Raw genomic sequence first — 24,517 nt, forward strand, 5'->3', positions numbered from 1 at the left:
CGCTCCAAATCAACTCAGGCATTCATGCAGAGGAACAATTACAATGTTCTGGAATGGCCATCCCAGTCCCCAGACCTGAAAATCATTGAACATCTGTGGGATGATTTGAAGCGTGCTGTCCATGCTCGGCGACCATCAAACTTCACTGAACTGGAATTGTTTTGTAAACAGGAATGGTCCAATATACCTTCATCCAGGAACTCATTAAAAGCTACAGGAAGCGACTAGAGGCTGTTATTTTTGCAAAAGGAGGATCTACAAAATATTAATTTCACTTTTATGTTGAGGTGCCCATACTTTTGCACCGGTCAAATTTTGTTTAAAAGCGGATTGCACATTTTCTGTTGGTACAATAAACCTCATTTCAATCCACAAATATTACTCAGTCCATCAGTTATTAGATATATGAAACTGAAATAGCTGTTGCAAAAACCCAAATTGTTATAAAGAAAAAAGGTTAACATTAATAGGGGTGCCCAAACTTTTCCATATGACTGTAAAAATAAAAAGAAACAACAATCAGATAAAAGAGTTACAAACTCTCCTGTAAGACCACCGTAACGAGCTCACTGAAGGATTCTCAGTCAGCTCATACTGCAGCCAGCAATGGTGCAAGCACAGAAGCTTTAGAAGGCAAATTGTGCAACATTTTAATAAAACCAAATTGCGAAAAAAGTATTTTTACCTAAAGTACATGCATTTTAAAAAAAAAAAGAAAGTCCCCTCCCCCTGCAAGGTGGACATTCCTTTTAACAAAATTCTGAAAATATTGAGTATTTTTTATACATATTAACCAGTGATGCTGATTGTAATGTATTTCTATCCTCAGCATCTGGAACAGGAAAAGCATGAATTGAAAAGGAGGTTTGAGAATCGTGAAGGAGAATGGGAGGGCAGAGTGTCGGAGCTGGAGAGTGACGTGAAGCAGCTCCAAGAAGAGCTGGAGAAGCAGCAGGTGCACCTTAGAGAGGCCGATCGGGAGAAATCCTCAGCTGTCCAAGAACTGTCAGAACAGAACCAAAGACTTCTGGAACAACTTAATAGAGTGAGTGACACCTCATACAAGTTGTGAATATGATTTTTTTTAACCCTCTCCCCTCCTCCTCCCTCTAATTTTAATTAATGATTATTTTGTCATCCACGTATTTCTGGGTAAAATAGCACAACTTGCTACATTAGGATTCTTCTTAATGTAAAGCTACATAATATACTTAAAGGCACCACTTCAGCGGCTTTTATTGCACCACTGGAGTGGTGCTTTAAATCTAAGCCCTCCGGTGGTTTTACCTTCTTCCACCGCCGCTCCGGTCAGTCTTGGTAAATTGTGACCTGCTGGCAGCTTCAGTGTTTCATGGAGCGCAGCGGGGGTCTCAAATCAACGCATCTCTATGAGAGCCTTGTTGGGGCCTCGTTAGGACTCTCATAGAGTTGCATTGGGAGCTGGTGTAGTAACTTTTGACTTCCAGTTAATCCAAAGTTACCGGCACAAGATGGCGCCGCCGGAAGGTGGATATATTACAGGGGGCTTACATTTAAGGCGCCACTTCAGTGCTGAAAAAACAAACAAACGTTAGCATAGTGCTTGAATCCCAACAATGAGCCACTAAAAAGTGCACATAACAAAAGGTAAAGTTCCCCATAGACCTTAGCTAATGTTCTTGATCAGAAGTCCCAATAAAAATCAGGAGTCAGCAGTGCAAATATGTATAATGAACACACAGTGAAACATTCCTCAATGTTTGACAGCCAGTAGTGTGCCCGAGAGGTGTGTATGCAAGCCACAAATCCACGGGATCCCATTCCTAATGATTCCTGGCATTTCAGGATCACCATTCTTAGCTTTGAACCAGTGGCAGATGGGCACCGTTAAAGGGAACCTGTCAAGTTCAACATAAGTTCCTTGCGACTAGTCCCTGCGCTCATTAGCATATCATCAAAGATCTTTAGGAATACTTTTTCTAAAGATCTCTTTATCTATGCTGCTATATGCAGGAAGTAAGGAAGGGATTAGCAATGTGCACCCAGAACTGCTCGGGGTTCTGGGTGAGTCCCGTTAACTGTGCACCATTTGGAGTGACCATGTGAGACTCCGCTGGTCTCATCGAGCTCAGGAAGTGTTGACACTCCATTCCTATGTTCCTCTTTATTTCAAAAATCAAATCAAATCTTTATATAGCGCTAACATATTCCGCAGCGCTTTACATACATCAGGAACACTGTCCCCATTGGGGCTCACAATCTAAAGTCCCTATCTGTATGTCTTTGGAGTGTGGGAGGAAACCGGAGAACCCGGAGGAAACCCATGCAAACACAGGGAGAACATACAAACTCCTTGCAGATGGTGTCCTTGGTGGGATATGAACCCAGGACCCCAGCGCTGCAAGACTGCAGTGCTAACTACTGAGCCACCGTGCCGCCCTGACACCTACGATTGGCTGCAGTGGTAAGGTGACTGGATAGAGACATTATAGGAAGTGACTGTAATGATTTTCCATTCCAACCACCTGAATACTGCAGCCAATCAAACGCCTCAGTAAGGAGGTGAATGAAGAACAGGACATCATTGTTTCTTGCCTTGTGGAGACCACACGGGCAGCCAGTGCTGGAGCTACAGGCATTAGAGTCATTGAGTATTTCTCGTTGTATTAGGCTGTGTGCGCACGTTGCATCGTGTCCCTGCAAAAATTTCTGTGCACTTTAAATCGCTGCAGAAATACTGTACTGCATAATGGATGCAGTGTTTCTGCAGAAAAAAAGCCGATTTCATGCGCTCTGGATGCTGCCTCGCCCATAGACAGAGTGGGAGCAGCATCCAAAGCGCACGAAAGAAGTGACATGCTGCTTTTTAGAACGCAGCGATTTGGAACAAAATTTTGGCATCCAAATCGCTGCGTTCTCAAACGCAACGTGCACATGGATTATGCACAATCTACATAGATTGTGCTGGGGACACAGGCCGCATGCATTTATGCTGCAGTGCAATACGCAGCGTAAATGCATGAAATTCGGCAACGTGTGCATGAGCCCTTATAACGATTTCAGCTGTATAATCACCCACACACACACAACTTAATGGGAATCTGTCACCACCTAATCAGAGAGCAGCATAATGTAGAGACAGAGCGGCTGATTCCAGTTATGTGTCACTTACTGGGCTGCTTATAGTAGTTTTTATAAAGTCAGTGGCCTCCATTCATTATTGTATTTGCGCCTGTTTTATGTCTAGTTTTGCATATTTTGCTCTCTATGCTTATTTTTCAATTGCGACTTTTTAAAAAACTCCCTAATTTTTTTTGCAATTCTGCCCCAACCCCTCCCATCCCAGTTTTTGGCTCAATTCTTGCACTATTTTGCACAAGGTCCTTTTTTTGGGTGCAAAAAAATTTGCAAAAGTGGTTCAGGCGTCACGGTCTTTTCTCTGTTGCAGGGTTTTGTGACAGGTTCTGGGTCAGCGTCACTTTATCTTGTGGGACTCTGCTGAGTAAATGGATTCCCTTTGAGGAGTAGAGGGATAATGTCCGTTTATCTTCTAGCAGCTTCCTACTCCTGGTGCGATGTTTCCAGTTGGGACCACGCCCAGGTCCTATATATACTCTCTGCAACAGAGGGTGCTGGTTGTTTTCATCATTTGGTAGCTTGGCCAGGAGGAGAAAGGAGCTGGTGAAACCCTCTCTCTGAGACTTGTGTTGTGGGCTGCAGCATTGGTGCTTGCTGCAGCAGTTCTAGGTATACTAGTTGTACGGTATAGATGTTACTCAGTAATCTGTTTTCTTCCCCCCGATATGTTGTTTCCCCTTGTGCAATTTTAGTGGCTACTTTGTGTGTGGTTGCCACGTGTACAAGTTGTTTTTACCCCTGTTAGTCTTTATTTTGTCGGTGAAGTTGTAGACTTTTGTTCTTGCCCCTTCCCCCTGGGTGGTGGGTTGTGGAAGGGGATCTTATTATCAGGGACAAGGACAGGAGATAGGGCCAGGTTAGAGGCCCGGACTTCCCAACTTTCAAGGATACCTCCTGGTGTTAGGGTGAGTGTAGGGGCCGCAGCCTTAGGGCCAGTATAGATTTCCCTGTGCTCCCTGGTCACCCGCGACATCAGGACAGAACAAAGGCGGTTTTGTTTTCAACTGTATGCTGAATTCATGCATCCCGTGGTAGTTCATCCATGCCCCCACCACGGATTATCAGCTTTCTGTCTATGCACAGTGTACACAGAAAACTGCCAATCAATGGTGTGGGCGGGGATATACAGAGCTCAGCATTCTGAGAACTGTTAGGTCTGCAGCAGATAAAACAGGGATTTTATCAAAACTGCAACAAACAGCCCAGTAAGTAATACATACAATAAATGATGTGGAAAAAAGTAAACAGCATGAAATTATTACAAATGAAAGTAAAAATGACACAGCTAAATATAGATGTAAGCTGAAAACTGTATGAAAAGGTTCCTTTTTCCATATACATATTCTTTATATGGATCACTTTGGGGGTCCGCATTGATTAGACATAGTGTGCTGCTATACTGACCTGCTTTCTGTTCAGTCAGCCATTTGCCTGTGAATAAGTCGTAAATACATTTATGAAGACCACAATTATTAATTGACGCAGGTCACAATGCCATGTAATTGAAGGGGAGAATGATTTTTCTTAGAAGAGTAATAGTGTTAGACAGTTTGTGCGAATATAGGAAATGAGATTACGGATCTGTACGCCATAGTCTGGAGTCTATACATAGAAAGCTGACCTGAGGCCAGCCTAATAGGATCTCCGGAGCAGGGCACCATGGTATGGGGTTAGGGCTTCATTGTATGATCACAGCCCTGCGTGATACAGGCTGTTTCCTAGTCATAATTTTCATATAGATTCAGTATAATAAAATATACCGCAGTGTTCTTAGATTTCACTATTCAAAGCCACAAAGACTATTGTTGAAGTACAGACAGGTTTGAGCAGGGGGTTATCTTCTTTACATAATCCCCTTGTGATGGATGGCTTCCTCAGTGATAAGCTGATCACTGACTTTGATGCTTCTTGAGGCCCCGTCACACTAAGCAACATCGCTAGCAACATCGCTGCTAACGAACAACCTTTGTGACGTTGCTAGCGATGTTGCTGTGTGTGATATCCAGCAACAACCTGGCCCCTGCTGTGAGGTCGTTGGTTGTTGCTGAATGTCCTGGGCCATTTTTTAGTTGTTGCTGTCCCGCTGTGAAGCGCAGATCGCTGTGTGTGACAGCGAGACAGCAACAACTAAATGTGCAGGCAGCAGGAGCCGGCTTCTGCGGAGGCTGGTAACCAATGTAAACATCGGGTAACCAAGAAGCCCTGTCCTTGGTTACCCGATATTTACCTCTGTTACCAGCCTCCGCCGCTCTCACTGTCAGTGCCGGCTCCTGCTCTGTGCACATGTAGCTGCAGGACACATCGGGTTAATTAACCAGATGTGTGCTGTAACTAGGAGAGCAAGGAGCCAGCGCTAAGCGGTGTGCGCTGCTCCCTGCTCTGTGCACATGTAGCTGCAGCACACATCGGGTAATTAACCCGATGTGTGCTGTAACTAGGAGAGCAGGGAGCCAGCGCTCAGTGTGCGCTGCTCCCTGCTCTCTGCACGTGTAGCTCCGTGCGCTGGTAACCAAGGTAAATATCAGGTTGGTTATCCGATATTTACCTTAGTTACCAAGCGCAGCATCTTCCACGCGGCGCTGGGGGCTGGTCACTGGTTGCTGGTGAGCTCACCAGCAAGTCGTGTAGCGACGCTCCAGCGATCCCTGCCAGGTCAGGTTGCTGGTGGGATCGCTGGAGCGTCGCAGTGTGACATCTCACCAGCAACCTCCTAGCAACTTACCAGCGATCCCTATCGTTGTTGGGATCGCTGGTAAGTTGCTTAGTGTGACTGGACCTTTGGACTCCCGTCAATCAGCTATAATCTGTGACCATAGACATCAACAGGTGTTTAGTTTTTCTCCAGCAAATGTAGAAAATACCCAGTTCCTATTGAAATTAATTCACTATCTATGTAATATGGAGAGATGCTCGTTAATAAGGTGAGGGCACTCTCAAATGATCCTAATAGTACTTAAAAAAAATAGTAATCTCCAAAAGAAGATATAATGCGCCAATCACCGAGAAATTTTCTTCTTTATTGCGCTAAATCAACAGGTTATGGCAGCAGCAAACAGGACAACCGCTGTTTTGGGTCACTTAAAGGGAACCTGTCACCACGTTTTTGGCGTATAAGCTGCGGCCACCACCACCAGCCTCTTATATACAGCCTTCTATCATGCTGTATATAAGAGCCCAGGACGCTGTGAGAACATAAAAACACTTTATAATACTTACCTAACGGTCGCGCTGTGGGCCTTTATGGGAGTCTCCGTTGTCCGCTGCCGGTGTCGGCACCGCCTCTTTCGGCCATCTTCATCCTCCATCTTTTGAAGCCGTGGATACACGTCATACACACTCGCCGGCATTCAGGTCCTGAGCAGGGCAGATCAAAGTATTGTTGTGCGCCTGCGCAGGACCGGCGAGTGTGTATGACGTACACGCATCATGCACCCAGGCTTCAGAAAGAGGACGAAGATGGCCGAAAGAGGCGACAACGGAGACTCCCATAAGGCCCACAGCATGACCGTTAGTTAAGTATTATAAAGTGTTTTTTAATGTTATACCCCCGGCCTGGGCTCTTATATACAGCATGTTAGAATGCTGTATATAAGAGCCCGGTGGTGGTGGCCACAGCTTATAGGCCGAAAAAGTGGTGACAGGTTCCCTTTAAAGAGGTTGTCCCACAAACAAAGTTGATTTTAATCAAGAGATCTTGGAATAACAACAATTTCCACAATTGGATGTTTAAAAAAAAGTCTTTGTGTGCTGAGATAATCTTATACATGTGTCCTGCTATGTACTGTGTAATGGTTGTGTCTGACCATACAGGAATATGGTCTGATCATACCACATCTCCTGGGCAGGGGCGGAGCAAAAGAGAATACAGACATTACAGCTTGGGATCATAGCTGATTCTTTTTGTGAGGTAAAACATTTCCCTGTCTGCTTTTAAAAAATGTTTTACCTCAAAGACAGAATAATTTGTGTTCCTGTGCTGTCTTGTCTGTATACTTTTTTACTTCCTTGCCTGCCCAGGAGCTGTGGTGTGATCAGACCACGTTCCTGTACAGTCAGACACAGCCATTACACAGCACATAGCAGGGACATATATACAGTGTAAGATTATATCAGCACAAGAACAGTTTTTTTTAAACATCCAATTGTGGAAATTATTACTATTCCAAGATCTACTGATTAAAATAAACTTTGTTTGTGGGAAAAACTGTTTATTGCTTCCTCTTTATCTTTTCGAAAATAGGCTTTATTAAACCACACAACCCCGGAGAGGCTCTGATCACCAAGGATTACACAAGGGTTTTTTATTTTTGTCGACAAAACAAGAATAAAACGCTCTCATCTTATACTCCAAACACACCTATAGAGCGTCATTGATGAAAAAGAGTCTTTCTGACATATATGAGTACATTGGGTCTGCATGCTGTGGCATTCTTTGTGCTGCACATTATTGTACAATATAAGTCAATGGGTGAAATATGTCCCAGTGTATAATAATAACCCACTCTGCAGTGTTCAGTCAATGAGATACATCAGGGAATACTCCAGACACATAATGACAAAGGGGTAGCTAAGATGTCTCATCCAGGAACTACTCTCCAATATAGAAAATTCCCTGTTACAGTCATATTTACCCACAGAAGAGTGCTAATTCCAATATCTTCACTACTACCCCCTTCCCTTGTAAATTGCGTACAGAGTCAGAATGGAAAGGTTTCATCGTGTCCTGAATGTAGTCTGTGGGACACCATTAATGAATAACTAAACATATATATTATTATTATTTATTTATAGAGCACCATTAATTCCATGGTGCTGTACATGAGAAGGGGTTACATACAGAATACATACACAAGTTACAGTAGACAGACTAGTACAGAGGGAAGAGGGCCCTGCCCCTGCGGGCTTACATTCTATAGGATTATGGGGAGGAGACAGTAGGTGGGGTGTACGTTGGGCAGCAGCTCCGCACGGTGGTGGGGCGGCAGCTACGCACGGTGGTGGGGCGGCAGCTACGCACGGTGGTGGGGCGGCAGCTCCGCACGGTGGTAGGGCGGCAGCTCCGCACGGTGGTAGGGCGGCAGCTCCGCACAGTGGTAGGGCGGCAGCTCCGCACGGTGGTAGGGCGGCAGCTCCGCACGGTGGTAGGGCGGCAGCTCCGCACGGTGGTAGGGCGGCAGCTGTGGTGGTGGTGAAGCAGTGAGGTCATTGAACGTTATAGGCATTTCTGAACAGATGAGTTTTCAAGTTCTGTTTGAAGTTTGCAAGTGTAGTAGATAGTCTGACATGTTGACATATATATCTGATATATATATATATATATATATATATATATATATATATATATTATATAAGTTTAGTTATTTAGTTAATGTTTTTCCCCAGCCTATCTGCCTCCCTTCATATGTAGGGATATGCAAGCATAATCATCTAGAGTACTGATGCTGGCAGTGAAGGGGTCAGCACTTGTCCTCCTCTGCGTGCTATGTTTATCTAAACAAGGTTCCAGTTACATTTTCTGTGGCAGGTCTAAGCCATGGTACAATCGCTTTACAGTCCCTCATTGCCTCCTATGTACTTTAATAGAAGTAGTGAATTTGCCTCCACATATTACTGTGGGGAAGACATAGTGAGAATAGGATGCTCATGAAGTGAAATCACCTAATAAAGTATTTGCACAGTTTCCTAACTTCCCATCTATAAGTGGAACAATTAACTACCATGTATGTTTGGATAATTCTTCTGTTCTGTGATATTGTTTTGCTCCAAAGGTTCCAAGTTCTTGTTAGAATTACTACTGACTTCAAGTTTTCGTGCAGGCGACTGTATTATCAGTCCCAGGAGATCAGAAGACAACGGTACAATCCATTTGATATCCAAAACGTGCTTTATTTAATCCAAGAAGTGCATTAAAAAGCGTGGAGAGAGCCGGGTGCAGGCCCCCAGGGGACGACGGCCGTTTCCCACCTCCTAGTTATTCCACGGGTTGAGTGGACCCGTCAAGCAGCCGTCGTCCCTTGGGGGCCTGCACCCGGCTCTCTCCCCGCTTTTTAATGCACTTCTTGGATTAAATAAAGCTCATATTGGAATTCCTTTCCCTCTTCAACGCGCACCCATGACCAATGTGCTATTGGATAAAGACCCGAGCATCACCTAATCCTTCCCTACATCATTTCAAGGTATAACGCGGTGCTGCAGAACCGCATCTGTTTTTGTATACCGACTGTATTATCAGTCCGAGTGTGAGCTTTCAAAAAAATCGGAGCGCACTCGGACCAACGTTATTCAATAAGGCAGTGCACATGTTTGACTTTTTCCGAGTGATCCAAGGAAAAAAAATCACAGCATGCACCATTGGTCTCCAAGAATCAGATCTCACTTGACCATTCAAGACTGAGACTGTGAAAAAAATTGGACCACGCTCTGATGACATCTGAGAGCAGTCCGATTTTCATGGACTGACATAATAGAGAAGATTTATTCTCCACATCTGAGAAAAACAGATCCCACTTTGATCAGCGTCTGATTAGCATTATCAGACTGTTTTTCAGATGGAGAAATTAAGGTGGTGGGAACACAGCCTAAGACCCGCAACACACATCAGTTTTTTTTGTACGTGTGCGGTACGTATTTGCACGTACCGGAGACACGGAGACCCATGTTATTCAATGGTAGATGGCACACACACGTAAAATCACACGGAACGTGTGTCCGTGTGGTAAGTACGTGTGTGCAAATAACAACACCAGGATCTCATGATGAATGATTAAAATCGTTAATTGGGTAAGAATGCGGGCCTTTAAAAACGGACAGCACACGAACAGCACACGTACGTATTTTATGTCAATACGGACATTCCACACGCACACACGGCTCGCATACGCCATCACACAGATGCCATACGTACCGGAGAAACGCCCTTAAAATACGGAACACGGACCCGAAAAATGGACCGTGAGACACGTACGTTTTTTTTGCGGAAGTGTGTTTTAGGCCTAAGAGAAACCAGTAGAATAACTTGCTGTGAGATAACTCTATCATATCCAGCCATAAATACTGTTACTTTATAATACCACCTCACAGAGTTCTGCTATTCTCCACATTCTCTGTGATGTTTTGGCTACCTGCATGTTTCTATTGAAATCCAGGTTGGAGGAATATTCAGTTCAATAAACTCACAATTGAAACTGCTGGTTTCAATTCTATAAAATAGCTTCTGGTCTGTCTGACACATTCCTAATGGACAATGAAGAATTAGGTCACTGATATCAGATACCAGAGGTGTAGTATTTGTGAAAGGCGGCCCAGACTACTATGCACCAGATACAGTACTTTCTGACCCTGTTACCTAGATCCATTTTAACAGGTAACATGCATATAAAGTGTGCGTAATGTCTCAGAGGTCTTTGATCAAAATAGGTAAAACCTTATTATTTTTCTAACTACATCTTTAAAGTTAATTTACTTGCAAAATTTCTGTCATTGAAGATCAGTTCCATCCATTGGAACTGAGTTGTTTTGTCAGAATACACATAGATGTAATTCAGAACTGTACTTTCAACAAAGTTTGCATAACTCAATAGAACAAGCAAAAATAAGATTATTAAACAACTAGCTGTAGCACCCGGCGTTGCCCGGGATAGTAACTGTCTCTCTGTTCTTCTACCGGTCTCTCTCTGTCTGTCTCTTTCACTGTCTGTCTATCTGTGTGTGACTCTGTCTGTCTCTGTCTCTATCCATGTCTGTCTGTCTATCTCTCTGTCTGTCTCTGTGTCAGTCTCTCTCTATCTCCTTGTCTGTCTCTGTGTGTCTGTCTCTGTGTGTTTGCCTCTGTGTGTCTGTCTATCTCTTTCCCTGTCTGTCTCTGTGTTTCTGTCTCTTTCCCTGCCTGTCTATTTCTCTATCTGTCTGTCTCGGTTTGTCTCTCTCTATCTGTCTCTGCCTGTCTCTCTCTGTCTGTCTCTATCTGTCTCTCTGTTTCTTCCACTGTCTGTCTTTTTCCCTGTCTGTCTCTTTGTCTCTTTCCCTGTCTGTCTCTTTCCCTGTTTGTCTCTTTCCCTGTCTACCTCTGTCTGTCTTCTTCTGTCTGTCTCTGTCTGTCTCTTTCCCTGTCTTTACCTGTCTGCCTCTGTCTGTCTCTTTCCCTGTCTGTCTCTTTCCTTGTTTCTCTTTTTCCATCTGTCTGTCTCCTTCCATGTCTGCCTCTGTCTGTCTCTGTCTGTATATTTCCCTGTCTGTCTCTTTCCTGTCTCTCTGTCTGTCTCTTTCCTATCTGCGTTTGTCTGTCTCTCTGTCTGTCTTTTCCCCTGTCTGTCTGATTCTTTCCCTGTCTCTATTTCCCTGTCTCTCTGTCTGTCTCTTTCCCTGTCTCTCTCTGTCTGTCTTTCCCTGTCTGTCTCTTTCCCTGTCTGTCTCTTTCCCTGTCTCCGTCTATCTATTTCCATCTGCCTTTGTCTCTCTCTGTCTGTCTCTTTCCCTGTCTTTCTCTTTCCTTGTGTGTCTCTTTCCCTGTCTCTCTGTCTGTCTCTTTCCCTGTCTCTCTGTTGTCTCTTTCCCTGTCTGCCGTTGTCTGTCTGTGTCTGTCTGTCTCTTTCCCTGTCTGCCTGTCTCTGTCTTTCTATGCTTATGTCTATCTGTGCCTGTCTATCTGTGTCTTTTTACCTCTGTTTGTCTCTTTCCATGTCTGTCTCTATCTCTCTGTCTCTTTCCTTGTCTGTCTCTGTCTGTCTTTCTCTCTCTATCCGTCTCTCCACCGACATCATATTACCTCACACATAAGCTCCTTATACTATGAATGTCCTTTGTTCCTAAAGCAACCAATTACAGATCCTATTAATGACCTGTAGCTCCCAGCTCCATTGACTTTAATGGAAGCAGTTTTTTTGGAGAGTAACTGTAAAGCGCGGGGTTAAATTTTCCCTTCAAAACATAGTCTATGACATTCCCTGAGTCACATGAGGCGTTTGTGCAAATCTCGTTATTGTAAATGCGACGGTGCGGATTTCTTTAGCGGACATACACAGACACATACATACACATATACACACATACACTCAGCTTTATATATTAGATATAACTGATCAGAGGAATCTATTTGTTCCACTTATGAGCCATTTCTTCCCCTTCTTCACCTCCTGAACTGCTAATTCACACACACAAAAAACCCCACAAAACCGCTAAAATCTGTGTTACTCAACACAAATTAGACTGTCAACAAGGTGAGTTCTCAGGTTACCGAGCCTATTGAAGTCTATGTAGAGAAGAAAGAAGAGGCACTGACACAAGCAGAGAAACTGATCTATACGGAAGCCTCTCTAACAAGTGATTTATCTCCCCCAGTCCTGGACTCACAGCCACACAGCTCAGTACTTCTGTATGTAGTCCAACGTGCTTCTGCTTCCTTTGTCTGTCTGTGTGCTGCTGAAAAAAGAAGAGCAGGAATCCTTCTGTTTCTATGCTTAGTTTATGGAGATCTTTATAGCAACTAGTCTCCTCCATCCTCCATGCTTGGCCAAAGAGAACTAAAAATTAGAGATAGAGTCTATAGAGGATAAAAGTGGTGAAAATGCAGGATATTAGTCATATAATGGCCACACACAGGACAGTTGTCCTTGTAGCTTTATTTACTTTATAACTGTTGTCTACCTGCAACTAACACTTATAAACACAAAATAGAAGGATTTTTGTGTACTCACCGTAAAATCTCTTTCTCTGAGTCTTCATTGGGGGACACAGGACCATGGGTTATGCTGCTGTCACTAGGAGGCTGACACTAAGTAAACAGAAAAAGTTAGCTCCTCCCCAGCAGTATAACCCCTGAGCCGGAGGCGGGCTCAATCAGTTTAGTGCACAAGCAGTAGGAGGAGAATCAAACCATTCTGGATAATACAGATAAAAACTATGAATAGTAGTCGTGTGACCAGTGGCCTGGGGAAATAGCCACTGAGGTAACCGACAGGAAATATATATAACAAATAACACAAGCAGGGTGGGTGCTGTGTCCCCCAATGAAGACTCAGAGAAAGAGATTTTACGGTGAGTACACAAAAATCCTTCTTTCTCTATCGTTTCATTGGGGGACACAGGACCATGGGACGTCCAAAAGCAGTCCCTGGGTGGGAAGAAAAACCATCACCGGAGATAGGAAGGTAACCGCTTCCCCGTCGGGCTTGCGCCAGACTTACAAGCACCTACGTTGTTACAGGTGTGTCACTGCCACCCGCAAACCTTACTCCAAGGCTGGCCGTTGCCGAAGCTTGGGTGTGAGCCTGGTAGAAACTAGTAAAGGTATGCCGACTAGATCGGGTGGCGGCCCAGGGAACCTGGACGGTCGACATCTGTAGTCCAATCGCCCAAGGGGTATCCCTTGCTCGGTAGACCGCGGCGGAAGTCCGCCCTTCATGCGATAGTCTTCACACATGGAGTAATGGATCCATGTGAACAAATCAGGCCCCTGGCGCCGGCATGGGCCTATTGGGACCGGGTGCAAGGGTGGACTGGTTGTCGGTGTAACCGAAAAGGGTGTCCTGCAGACATGTAAGACTGAGGGCTCGTACCAGTTCTGGAACGAACTAGGCCCCTTCCCGGCTGAGAGAGGAGACTAGAACCGAAAACTGAATACTAAACACCTCTTCTGGAAGGAAACAGCGAGCTGCCTTGGACAGAAACGAAGAGTTCTGGCCGGAGCCTCCCCCTGTCCTGCTGGAGGCGCTGGAAAACAAAAAGGGGAGAAGAACGACAAGAGGGCTGTCCGCCCTGATGCTGTCTGTAACAACGAGATGGCCACGAGGCGCCCACCTAACAAAAACAGGTGGAGCCGGGAAAAAGGGGGTACCTTGAACGAACCCCTCACTGGAAAAAGAATCCACGTTTTTGGTGAAACGATGAAACAGCCGAGCCAGATGGACGCTTCTCAGAGCGAAGGCTCTGATTGGATGACGGAAGTGAAAAGACTCCGAAAAAATCCGAAGCGAAACGGGCCAACAACTGGCCCATACAGGGACGCGCGAGAGGGTCGCATTCGGATCTGACTGGAAGAATGCCAGCAAAAAAAGAGGGAAGATGTGGTCCTCACCCACCGGGGGAGCTCTTTCCTAGTGGAAATAAATCCTGGAGGAAACTTGATTCCCGGCCCTCAACGTTGTCTGTAATCCTCTTGTCAACAGCCTGACTGAGGCAGTACCCGGGATCCACTGGTGAGGCCGTCGAACTTGGGGCCTTTGAGTCCCGGTAGAGGAGAGGGGCCCCGACACAGATAACTTGGCGGTCGGGAAGGAGCCCCGGGGCCTCCGTGAGGAGTTGAGTAGGCTCTGCGAAGTATGCTCGCCTGGGTCACTCCAGAGGCATCGTTGCCTTGGTCCATCCTGAGAACCCTCGAGACCATGGGAAGCTGCGGGAAGATGCAGGAGAACCTGAACAGGCTACACGACCGGTCGAGGGAGTCGCACCTAGACCAGAGCAGGTGGTACACTCGAAGCACTATTGACTTGAAAGTTGGAACGGGAGAACAATAAGTCCACGACTGGAGGTCTTCCCTCGCCCGTGAACTGACTGGTGACTTCCCTGTTGAGGAGCACTTTTCCTAAGGGAGGTCTTTCCTACCGAAAAAATCGGCCGTCCAAAACGTCCATGCCAGGGATGGACTGACCGAGATAGCGAGTTAATGGACCCGTCCCAGGGCAAAATCTTCTTGGCCTCTTCCTTTGCCATGACACTCTCTGGGTCTACCTGGTGGATGATGCATGTCACCGCTGTGGCATGGTCCGACTGGAACCTGACTGGGCAAGGCCCGACCCAGAGAAGAATTGTAGCCGTGCTAACCGGATGGCTCTGGCTTCCGGAATGTTGAAGGGGAAACAACGCTCTAGGGCTGACCCTCGGGACCGTGCCGAGGAAAAAGTGGGGGTAGCATACCCCAGCACGGGAGACTGGTGACGGTTGAGAATATCCTCCAGCGGAGGGAAGGGAAGCTTCTCAAGGGACGATTTCGAAGACTGGTCCGCTATGAGAAAATTGGTGGATCAACCGTGAAGACGGAACCCTCTTTGTCTCCGATCTTCAGTGTGGTCCACTGGAGAGAAGGGGTGAAATCTGGTACGTGCACCGTCGCTATCACCTGCACAAACTGCCGAGGGCTCGCATAGCCAAAACGGGAGCGGGTGGCAAGGGTACGCGGAACTCTGTGCCAGGAAGGAAACTATTCCTGCGTGAGGAGTACTTCCTCCTGAACGGGCTCGAAAAAACCGTGCCTAAGGGATGATGGACCGAGCCGGGGTCTGGGAGGACTCGTTCCGGTATCTCAGCTACTCTAGTAGCGGAAAGTGAATATGACGGTCTAACCTCAAGCAAGGAACCTTGAAGGGAGAACCCTGGACCTCCCGGCCGTACTTGGGCGTAGAGAACCTAGCAGCCCTGTAGAGTAGGGTGCGCAGGGACAGAGATCCCTGTCAGCGCTCTTATAAAAAACTGGAACGGTCCACTGCCACGCAAGGCGGAGGGGCTGTTGGAGGAATAGAGGCTTCCTGACGAGAGCGGCGTGAACGGCTGGAACCTAGTGTGAGGGGACGATCCTGATGCCTCTGGAGCGATGCAGGGAAAGGGATGAACCCGTCCCTTACGTAGTCTAGGGGAGAGAAGTACTCTACCCTGACGTAGCCAAGGGGGGCCACTGAACTCGCCTATCTTCAGAGGGACGTTCCCTAAGGACCGAAGGGAAGTCAGTGGCCTCCTAGATGCTGAATCTGCGTACCTGATCCCGAGTCAGAGGCCTCGACGGGTGGACACACTGATGGTAGAGGCTCAGGCCGAGCGGCAGGCAGGCCCCAGGTATGTGAAGAGAGGGTACTCACTGAAGATGATAACCAGTCCTGGGACAGCCTAGGTGGAACTTGGTCCGCTGCGTATGGAGTTCGCTGATTCTCCGAGGGACGCCACGTTCGGGACGAGAAACCCGGAGGAACACAGGCGGGTCGACTACAGGGTGGGGTGCCCCTTCCATTTGGAGCCCCCTTTCTAGAAGGGGTAATGACAATAAAAGGACTTACCACCGGTAAAAATCGAGGCCTGGGATTATCCGTGATAACGCAGTCACACGGCGAACTGTATTCCAATGAAACCGCAGGGGCCTGCCCTCTTCGTCTCTGCAAGGTAACTGCCCCCTCTCTCCAGAGCCCTACGGGGGAATGATAATGACCAAAATACACGACTTACCGCTGGTAAACGCCGTGTCTGGTAGATGTCTGTGGTCAACGACTCCAGTGTAGCATGGTCATACTCTCCGAAAACCCCTTTGGAGAAGGGAATAATGACAATGACATGGCTTACCGCTGGTAAACGTCGTGTCTGGTGGATGTCTGTGAACACGCGGTAACTCGGCGAACTCTGGATGTCCCCTGAGCACATCAAGGGTCTGCTCCAAACGCCCTAAAGGAGACCTGGGTGCACAGAGAGAAGAGGGGCTGTCCGTAGCCTTACGGCCTGACTCACCGTTTCGAGCATGCTATTCGTCCTGCGCCAAAACATCCAGGTCCTGCTCGGAGTCCAGCGGAGGTGGAAAGCCTGGGCCATCACCCGGGAGGTCGGAAGACTACCGGAGGAGGGGCAGTCTGGACCTTGGGAATAAGGTGGAAAAACTGGGGGGCCACGAAAGGCGAGACCTGGCGGGTCCGCTTCTAGCCTAGGCAAAAAGTCCCTGGTACGGAACTCGTCTCCCCGAGGGAATGGCGCCGTTTTGTGGATGGTATGACCAAGCGTCGGCGGGGGACGCGGCGCATGTGCACGAACCCGAGGGACGTCAGCGAGGGAATATCTGGCCTGAGACAGGGTATTAACCAGCCGACAGGGGCGAGATACAGGGGCGTGCGGAGCCAGTGACTGCGGTAGCTGTCAACCCCAATCTGCCATTATGTGCGGAAAATTACCATTAAGGAAAACGCAAACTTGAGGTACCGGCCCCAAATAACAAAAAACTCAGCTCTGAGAGCTCTATAGACTAACCCTATGGGATGTGTCTGATGCAAGCCCGAAAAAGGTACCTGAAGGGGTTAAAAAATATAATGTACAAAACGCCAGCCCTGAGTAAAAAACCACACTGTATTTAATAAACATGGAAGACTTGGGTCTATTTTCCCCTGATATACGGGCTGCTGCAGCGTCAGCAAACCGCATACCAGGAGTTTGACATAATCCCCTTTTTTTTTTTTTTTTGATGAACGCTGGGGAGGCTGGAGGCGGGCCCAGGAGAGCGGGAAAAAGCATCCACCGCCCCCACTGTGATGCCTGGGGCTGAGTGGAGGGCGGAGACGGAGCGGCCGGCGGCCAATAGCGATGCGGCGGGGGGCGGGCCTGTGACGCCGGAGACAGGGCCGAAGCCGGGGCCTAAATTTTGAGGCAGCCGGCGCGTGTGATCTAGAGACCACGGTTCTACCCGCGGGAGCGGCGGCGCGGCAGCTGGAACCGGCCGAGCACTGCGGGTGTAGAGAGGACTCCAGGGCCGGATGGGGACGTGGCTGGTGGCGCCCGGTGAGTAGGCCCGGACTGGGGCCTAAATTTTGCAACAGCCGGCGCAGGGAAAAGTAGCGACCGACGGTCCTACCTGCGGGAGCGGCAGCGCGCAGCAATGTCCGGGCACCGGCCGAGGTGCTCGGTGACTGTGAGTAGGCCCGGACCGGGGCCTATATCTTGAAGCCGCCCGGGAGAAGGTAGGGGGAGTGTCCTACCTGGTCGGCGGCGCCGCATCTGGCAGTGTGCAGGCGTGGAGCTCTGCACTTGTGTCTGCGTGCTCCGCACACCGGAGGGCTGGCTGCGGGCCGCAGAAGAAGAATGAGGCAGGCAGGGAGGTGGATGCCGGTGGGGGCAGGGAGCCCCCTGTAGTGAAGCAGCGCTGCGGGCCCGATCATCATCCAGACGCGCTGCGAGGTCCAGTCCCTGCTGTATGCCCCTTGCACCCTTTGGGGTGATACCGCAGGGTGAATAGGGGGTGCCCCGGAAGGAATAGCCCCACATGCCAACCCGGGAGTGGTACCGTGGAATTGGACGGGGGAGAGGGCCCGACGAGTCAAGCTTCTGCGACCCAGGGGAGTGGTACCCACACGGGCTGCGAGAGCTGAGTAGAGAGAACGATACCTGCAGAAAAAAAGAATTCCAACAGATGAGAGCGACGAGCGTCGCCGAGAGAAAAAATGAAAAAAATATACGCAAAAAATCAAGTGGCTGAAGGGGGCCCAGTCGGCCCACATCAGCCTCCTACGACACTAAGCAAAAAACTGATTGAGCCCGCCTCCGGCTCAGGGGTTATACTGCTGGGGAGGAGCTAACTTTTTCTGTTTACTTAGTGTCAGCCTCCTAGTGACAGCAGCATAACCCATGGTCCTGTGTCCCCCAATGAAACGATAGAGAAATAAATATTAAGCATAAAAATATCCTTCCTCACGATATACCATTGCTCTTCCTAATTGTGGCTGCAAGTAACCAGAATTGTATTGTGTGCACACAGCCTCTGATAGTCGCCGGCGGACCCTTATAGATTTTGAAGCAGAAGACACTTCAGGAAAATGCCAGCTGCGTCTTCCTTGTTGTCTTCTTTGTGCTGACATCTTTTTTGTTCTTCTCATTTTATATTTCAAATAGTGGCAGAAGAATGATCATGTCACTTCTTTTAGCGGCAACATATCTTACAAAGCCTGAAGCGGTTAACAAAGATGGAACATATGAATAGACATGTGCATATGTTCATTATTTTTAGCATTTATTGAACACTTTTTCAGTTGGGTCCAAGGCATTATCTACCTGAAAATGGACATTTTGTGTAGATACCCTTAAAAAGGTTCTCTAAGAATGTAATAAAATGGTGCTCAACGTGTAATTCAATGGGCAACCCATCCTAGTCATGTGTCAGGATGGGCTACAGTCTGAAGAAACACAGCTCCCTAGACCTGCGTCTCAACAGACCAAAGACCAGTATTGCAAAGGGGGCTTTACACGCAGCGACATCGTTAGCGATGTCGCTGGTGAAAGCACCCGCCCCTGTCATTTGTGCGTCACGGGCAAATCGCTGCCTGTGGCGCACAATATCGTTAGGAGCCGTCACACGGGATTTACCTGCCTAGCGACATGGCTGTTGCCGGCGAACCGCCTCCTTTCTAAGGGGGCGGTTCGTGCGGCATCACAGCGGTGTCACTAAGCAGCCGCCCAATAGAAGCGGAGGGGCAGAGATGAGCGGGCCGAACATCCCGCCCACCTCCTTTCTTCCGCATTGCTGGCGGCCGCAGGTAAGCTGTAGTTCGTCGTTCCCGAGGTGCCACACATAGCGATGTGTGCTGCTTCAGGAACGACGAACAACCTGCGTCCTCAACAATCAACGATTTTTAAAAAAGGAACAATGTGTCAACGATGGACGATTAGGTGAGTATTTTCCATTGTTTACGGTCGTACCTGCGGTGTTACATGCAACAACGTCGCTAACGATGCCAGATGTGCGTCACGGAATCCGTGACACCGGCGATATATCGTTAGATACGTCGCTGCGTGTAACGGAGCCTTTAGCACACATACCAAAGCTACTGGTCAAGTGTGTGACAGGAGAAGAAATCTTCTCACTGACTGACCACACAGGATTTGTTTCTCCTGCCTCAGTACTCCATACTTAGTCAGCTGAGAAGAATATTTATATATTCTCGGTTTATGGAGGTATGTGTGCTTACAATATAGCTTCTCTGTCAGTTGACACACAGGTCCCGGGATCTTTGTTTCTTCAGACTGTAGCCTGCCCTGACACATTAATATGACCGGCTGCCGTGTTCGGGCACTTCCCTTCTGGGAAAGCTCACCAACCTTCAATCATTGGGCACTGTACGTGATTTACCTTAGATGTTCTATACTATTAATTGACATAAAAAACCTTTTTATTCATTTTGCTAATTTTATATTTAATACAGTAGTTGACGAAACTAATTAGGCATATTGTTGAAGTAAATAATATGAACATGACTAAAACTCTGTACTTTAAGGTGACAAAAGATCTTGATTATCCTTTTTTTCTTCAGTCATTCATGCTGGTTAGATGAATATATTATTTGTAGACCTACAACACTAACGGAGCATTTGTCATATGCATTTTATTTGTGTAAATGCAGAGTTTTTAACAGGTTAGGTCAAGTAGGTATGATAAGTGATGTAAATGTCATATTTACCCATTACATGGAATTTTAATTCACCATACACAATGATAAATTAATGTCACTCTCTATGTGGTCTATAGAAACACTCTGGATATTGGGATTTAACCTGTTTTAACATGTTTAATGCATATTACTTTATGGATGAATCGTTTTTCATGTTGGCGCCTCCATTACTCGGCGGTTAGGGTAGCTCCAGTGACAAATACATTCAGTTGACTTTTTTCCTGAAGTAATTAAATCCTAAGTATAACTGATTTTAATCTACACTTGTTAACATCTATTTATTTAAAGGGGTTCATGTTGTTGCTCCCCAGATTCTTGGCTTCATTGTTGCAAGGGACAGAAGATTAAAAGCGCAGAACAGCTGCATGATCAAGATGGTGGTCCGAACTGTTTGCAGGGGCAGCTTTGCTGCTTGCATCAGAGGAGCGCAGGGGTATTGAAGCTGGTCAGATCCAACAATCCAGCCAGCTTCAAAGTGGCACACGCAAGCATAGAGCCTGCAAATGGCATGGTCTCCTGACCTAGGTCACCTGCCAAAATGACACAGCGTGGACGTTAATTTAGGCAACAAGGATGTACACTATATTTAAATTCTTGAGGATGGAGAGAATTTTTAACAATGGGAAAAATGCAAATTTGCTTGTTTTCATTTTTTAAAGCACTTTGCAATTTTGCCCATTGAAGAACACGAGGCAACTTATCTAAGACCAGAAAATTATCTATCAAACTTACTATGCAATCAGGTTGCGGCCATGGGCTTTTTATTAGCCTACAGGCTTGAATATATCATCATTTTGTACTCTGACTTTCCCTTCTTAAAACCCCCATACACGTGAGATAAACGTCAGACTAAGGCCCTGTGCGCACTTACCGGTTTTTCCCGCGGATTTCCTGCGGTTTTGATGCATGTTTCACTGCAGAAAATGTTCATAACATCTCTGCAGTGAATTACCAGCAAAACCTATGGAAAAAAAAATGCTGTGCGCACTATGCGGAATTTGACAGCTGCATGTTTTGCTGCGGGATTCCCGCAGCAAAAACAGTTGCATGTCACTTTTCCGCACGTCGCTGCGGGATTTCACAACATTGACTGCCATGTAATCGTGAAATCCCGCAGGGAATAACGCAGGCAGCAAATTCTGTGCGGTTCATTGCGTTTTCCTGCGTTATTCCCTCTGGTATTTCGCGGTTTACCTGCGGTAATGTACATCGCTGCGTGCGGTTTGCAGGGAAGTGATGTCATTATGACAGGAAGAGGAAGTGAAGCAGAGAGTAAACACACACACAGATCACAGACACAGACACATCAGACATAGAACACAGACACAGACATATAGAATACACATAGAAAGCAAACGGAAATATAGAAAACAAAAGACATGGGCTCCGCTGTATTTTTACCGTCCAACCGAGGTAAGCACACAGCGGCGGCCCATTATTCTCAGGCTGGGGAGGTCGAGGGGCAGGGTTAATGTCCCCCACCTCCCTCCCCCCTCCCGCAGCCGAGAATATCAGCCGCAGCTGCCCTGGGACTGTCGCATGCATTATGCAACAGTACCGGAGTGTCCCCGGCTCTTCTTGTAGCCGTGATGCGGTGGCAATCAAGGTAATGTAAGGAGTTAATGGCGGCGGATCGCCGCCACTAAGTCCAGGCTTGATCATGGCAGCGTCTATGAGACAGCTGACATGATCAACCCGTAAGTAAAGTGAAAAAACACACACACCGAAAAATCCTTTATTTTAAATAAAACACAAAAAAGCTCCTGGTTCACCATTTTATTAACCCCCCCGAAACACACCGCTCCGGCGTAATCCACACAGCTCCGGCGTAATCCACGTCCTGCGATGCTTGCATCCAGCCGTGACTGACACAGCGCTGAATGAATGCAGCCTCACAACAAGACAGCAGAGGTAACCACAGGACATTTCCCACGGCCGGTAATGTGAACACACTGCCGACTGTGAGAAATGCAGCGTGTGCTCACAGGGACTCTGTCTATCTATCTATCTATTCTTCTATCTATTCTTCTATCTGTCTATTTATCTATCTATCTATCTCAGAATGAAATGACTTTTTTTTTTCAATGTGCTTTATTGCATTGAATGCAATAAAGCACATGTACCAACCCGCACGCGGCAAAACCACGGCAATACCGCGAATAAAACCGCGGCAAACCGCATGCGGTTTTCGGGTGCGGTTTGCCGCGTTTTTTTACCGCGGGTGCGGTAATCTTTCAATGCCTGCGGAATTTTCTTGAGAAAATTCCATTTTCCAGTGCGCACAAAGCCTTAATGTTCAACTATCGCCGACTGTTTCAGTGACGGGAGTGATTGTTCGTTTCAATCGATGCCCAACTGAAAAAACGATAGTTTTGGTTTCACACACTGATCAGATATGTTGGATTTTTTCGGCTGAAGAAAAGCAGTAACCAGGACTGTGACAGTTGAATTGGAGCAGGGTCTCAGCAGGACAATGGTCAGGTAACAGGCAAGACAAACGGGGCTTAGCAGAACAACAGGGCAGAACAGGAACACAATCTGAATGGGGAACAGGCAGGAAGGTACAGGCAGGTACAGAACGTCTGGTATGGGTCATCAGGCACAGGTCACCAGGCAAGGGACATCAGGCACTGGACATCAGACACAGGTGCAGCCGGGACAGGACATCTGGGGAGGATCTCTGGTCATCAGAGTCCAGGTCCTCTGGCACAGAACTCCAGTCATCAGGGTCCAAGTCATCAGGTACCTCACGCGCAGGACATCAGACACAGGTGCGGCGGCTGAGGCAGACAGGACGACAGGTGCAGGTGGGTACGGACACAGGTACAGGATACAGGCAGGTATGGAGCAGCGTATAGCCTGGTACCAGGGAACAGACAGGATAGCAGAGCAGAAGTGGTTGCATGCAAGACTGGTGCTGGAGCCTGGGACACCAGAGCAGACAGGACCAACATACAGGCTAGGATCTGAATCCTAATGTATTGCTCTGGCCCCTCACATCAGTGGAGAGCCATTAGTACCTGATGCCTCCCAGTGATAGCTTGGGGACACCTTTGCAAGGTGCGTATGCTTCCCCTTAGGGCTCCGCCACACATCCGTGAAAACCACGTCCGTGTAAAACGGGCCGTTTTTCGGGTCCGTTTTCCGTTTTTTATGTCCGTTTTTATGGTATGTGTGGCCTGCGTGTGTATCCCGTATGCTAGCCGTATGTGCGTGTGGAATGTCCGTGTGTGCGTGAGTGAAATAACTGACATGTGTATGTGTTGTCCGTGTGAAATGTACGTGTGTGATGCAAAATGTCGTTACTACATGTCGGAAGACAGAGTAGCGGGATGAGAATGAACTCGGGTGAACTTCACCCGACTTCATTGTCATGCTGCGGCTCTGTCTTTGTGCCGTGTACTGATTAGCGGTCACCTGTGAAGGATTCACCGGTGACCGGTAATCCCCCGAGTGACTGAAGTGTCCCCCCCTCTCTCATACTCACCGATCCCCGATCCCCGGCGCTGCACGGCGTTCACACTGCTCCGGCGGCTTTTTCTAATTTGAAAAAGCCGGCCGCCCATTAATCAATCTCGTATTCCCTGCTTTACCCGCCCACCGGCGGCTGTGATTGGTTGCAGTGAGACACGCCCACCATGCTGAGTGACAGGTGTCACACTGCACCCAATCACAGCAGCCGGTGGGCGTGTCTATACTGTGCAGTAAAATAAATAAATAAATAATTAAAAAAACCGGCGTGCGGTCCCCCCCCCATTTTAATACCAGCCAGATAAAGCCATACGGCTGAAGGCTGGTATTCTCAGGATGGGGAGCTCCACGTTATGGGGGGCCCCCCACCCTAACAATATCAGTCAGCAGCCGCCCAGAATTGCCGCATACATTATATGCGACATTTCTGGGGCTGTACCCGGCTCTTCCCGATTTACCCTGGTGCGTTGGCAAATCGGGGTAATAAGGATTTATTGGCAGCCCATAGCTGCCAATAAGTCCTAGATTAATCATGTCAGGCGTCTATGAGACACCCTCCATGATTAATCTGTAAGTTACAGTAAAAAAACACACACACATGAAAAAATCCTTTATTAGAAATAAAAAACACAAACACATTCCCTCATTACCAATTTATTAACCCCGACAAACCCTCCATGTCCGGCGTACTCCAGGATGCTCCAGCGTCGCGTCCAGCTCTGCTGCATGCAGGTGACAGGAGCAGCAGCAGA

The 24,517-nt window shown here is 47.5% G+C and overlaps 1 protein-coding gene across 2 annotated transcripts in view; it reads left to right on the forward strand.

Moving 5' to 3' along the window:
- BICDL1 (BICD family like cargo adaptor 1) overlaps positions 1 to 24,517 on the forward strand; it is a 138,026-nt gene that overhangs the window by 13,809 nt on the left and 99,700 nt on the right. For both annotated transcript variants that reach the window (XR_012724957.1, XM_075320307.1), the window contains exon 2: positions 830 to 1,045. Coding sequence is in view for 1 of the 2 variants with exons in the window: in XM_075320307.1 (XP_075176422.1) it covers positions 830 to 1,045 (216 nt within the window). In the remaining variant the exon portion in view is untranslated. The remainder of the gene's footprint in view (positions 1 to 829; positions 1,046 to 24,517) is intronic.

The sequence above is a fragment of the Anomaloglossus baeobatrachus genome, chromosome 1 (assembly GCF_048569485.1).
Source record: "Anomaloglossus baeobatrachus isolate aAnoBae1 chromosome 1, aAnoBae1.hap1, whole genome shotgun sequence".
Taxonomy (NCBI): Eukaryota; Metazoa; Chordata; class Amphibia; order Anura; family Aromobatidae; genus Anomaloglossus; species Anomaloglossus baeobatrachus.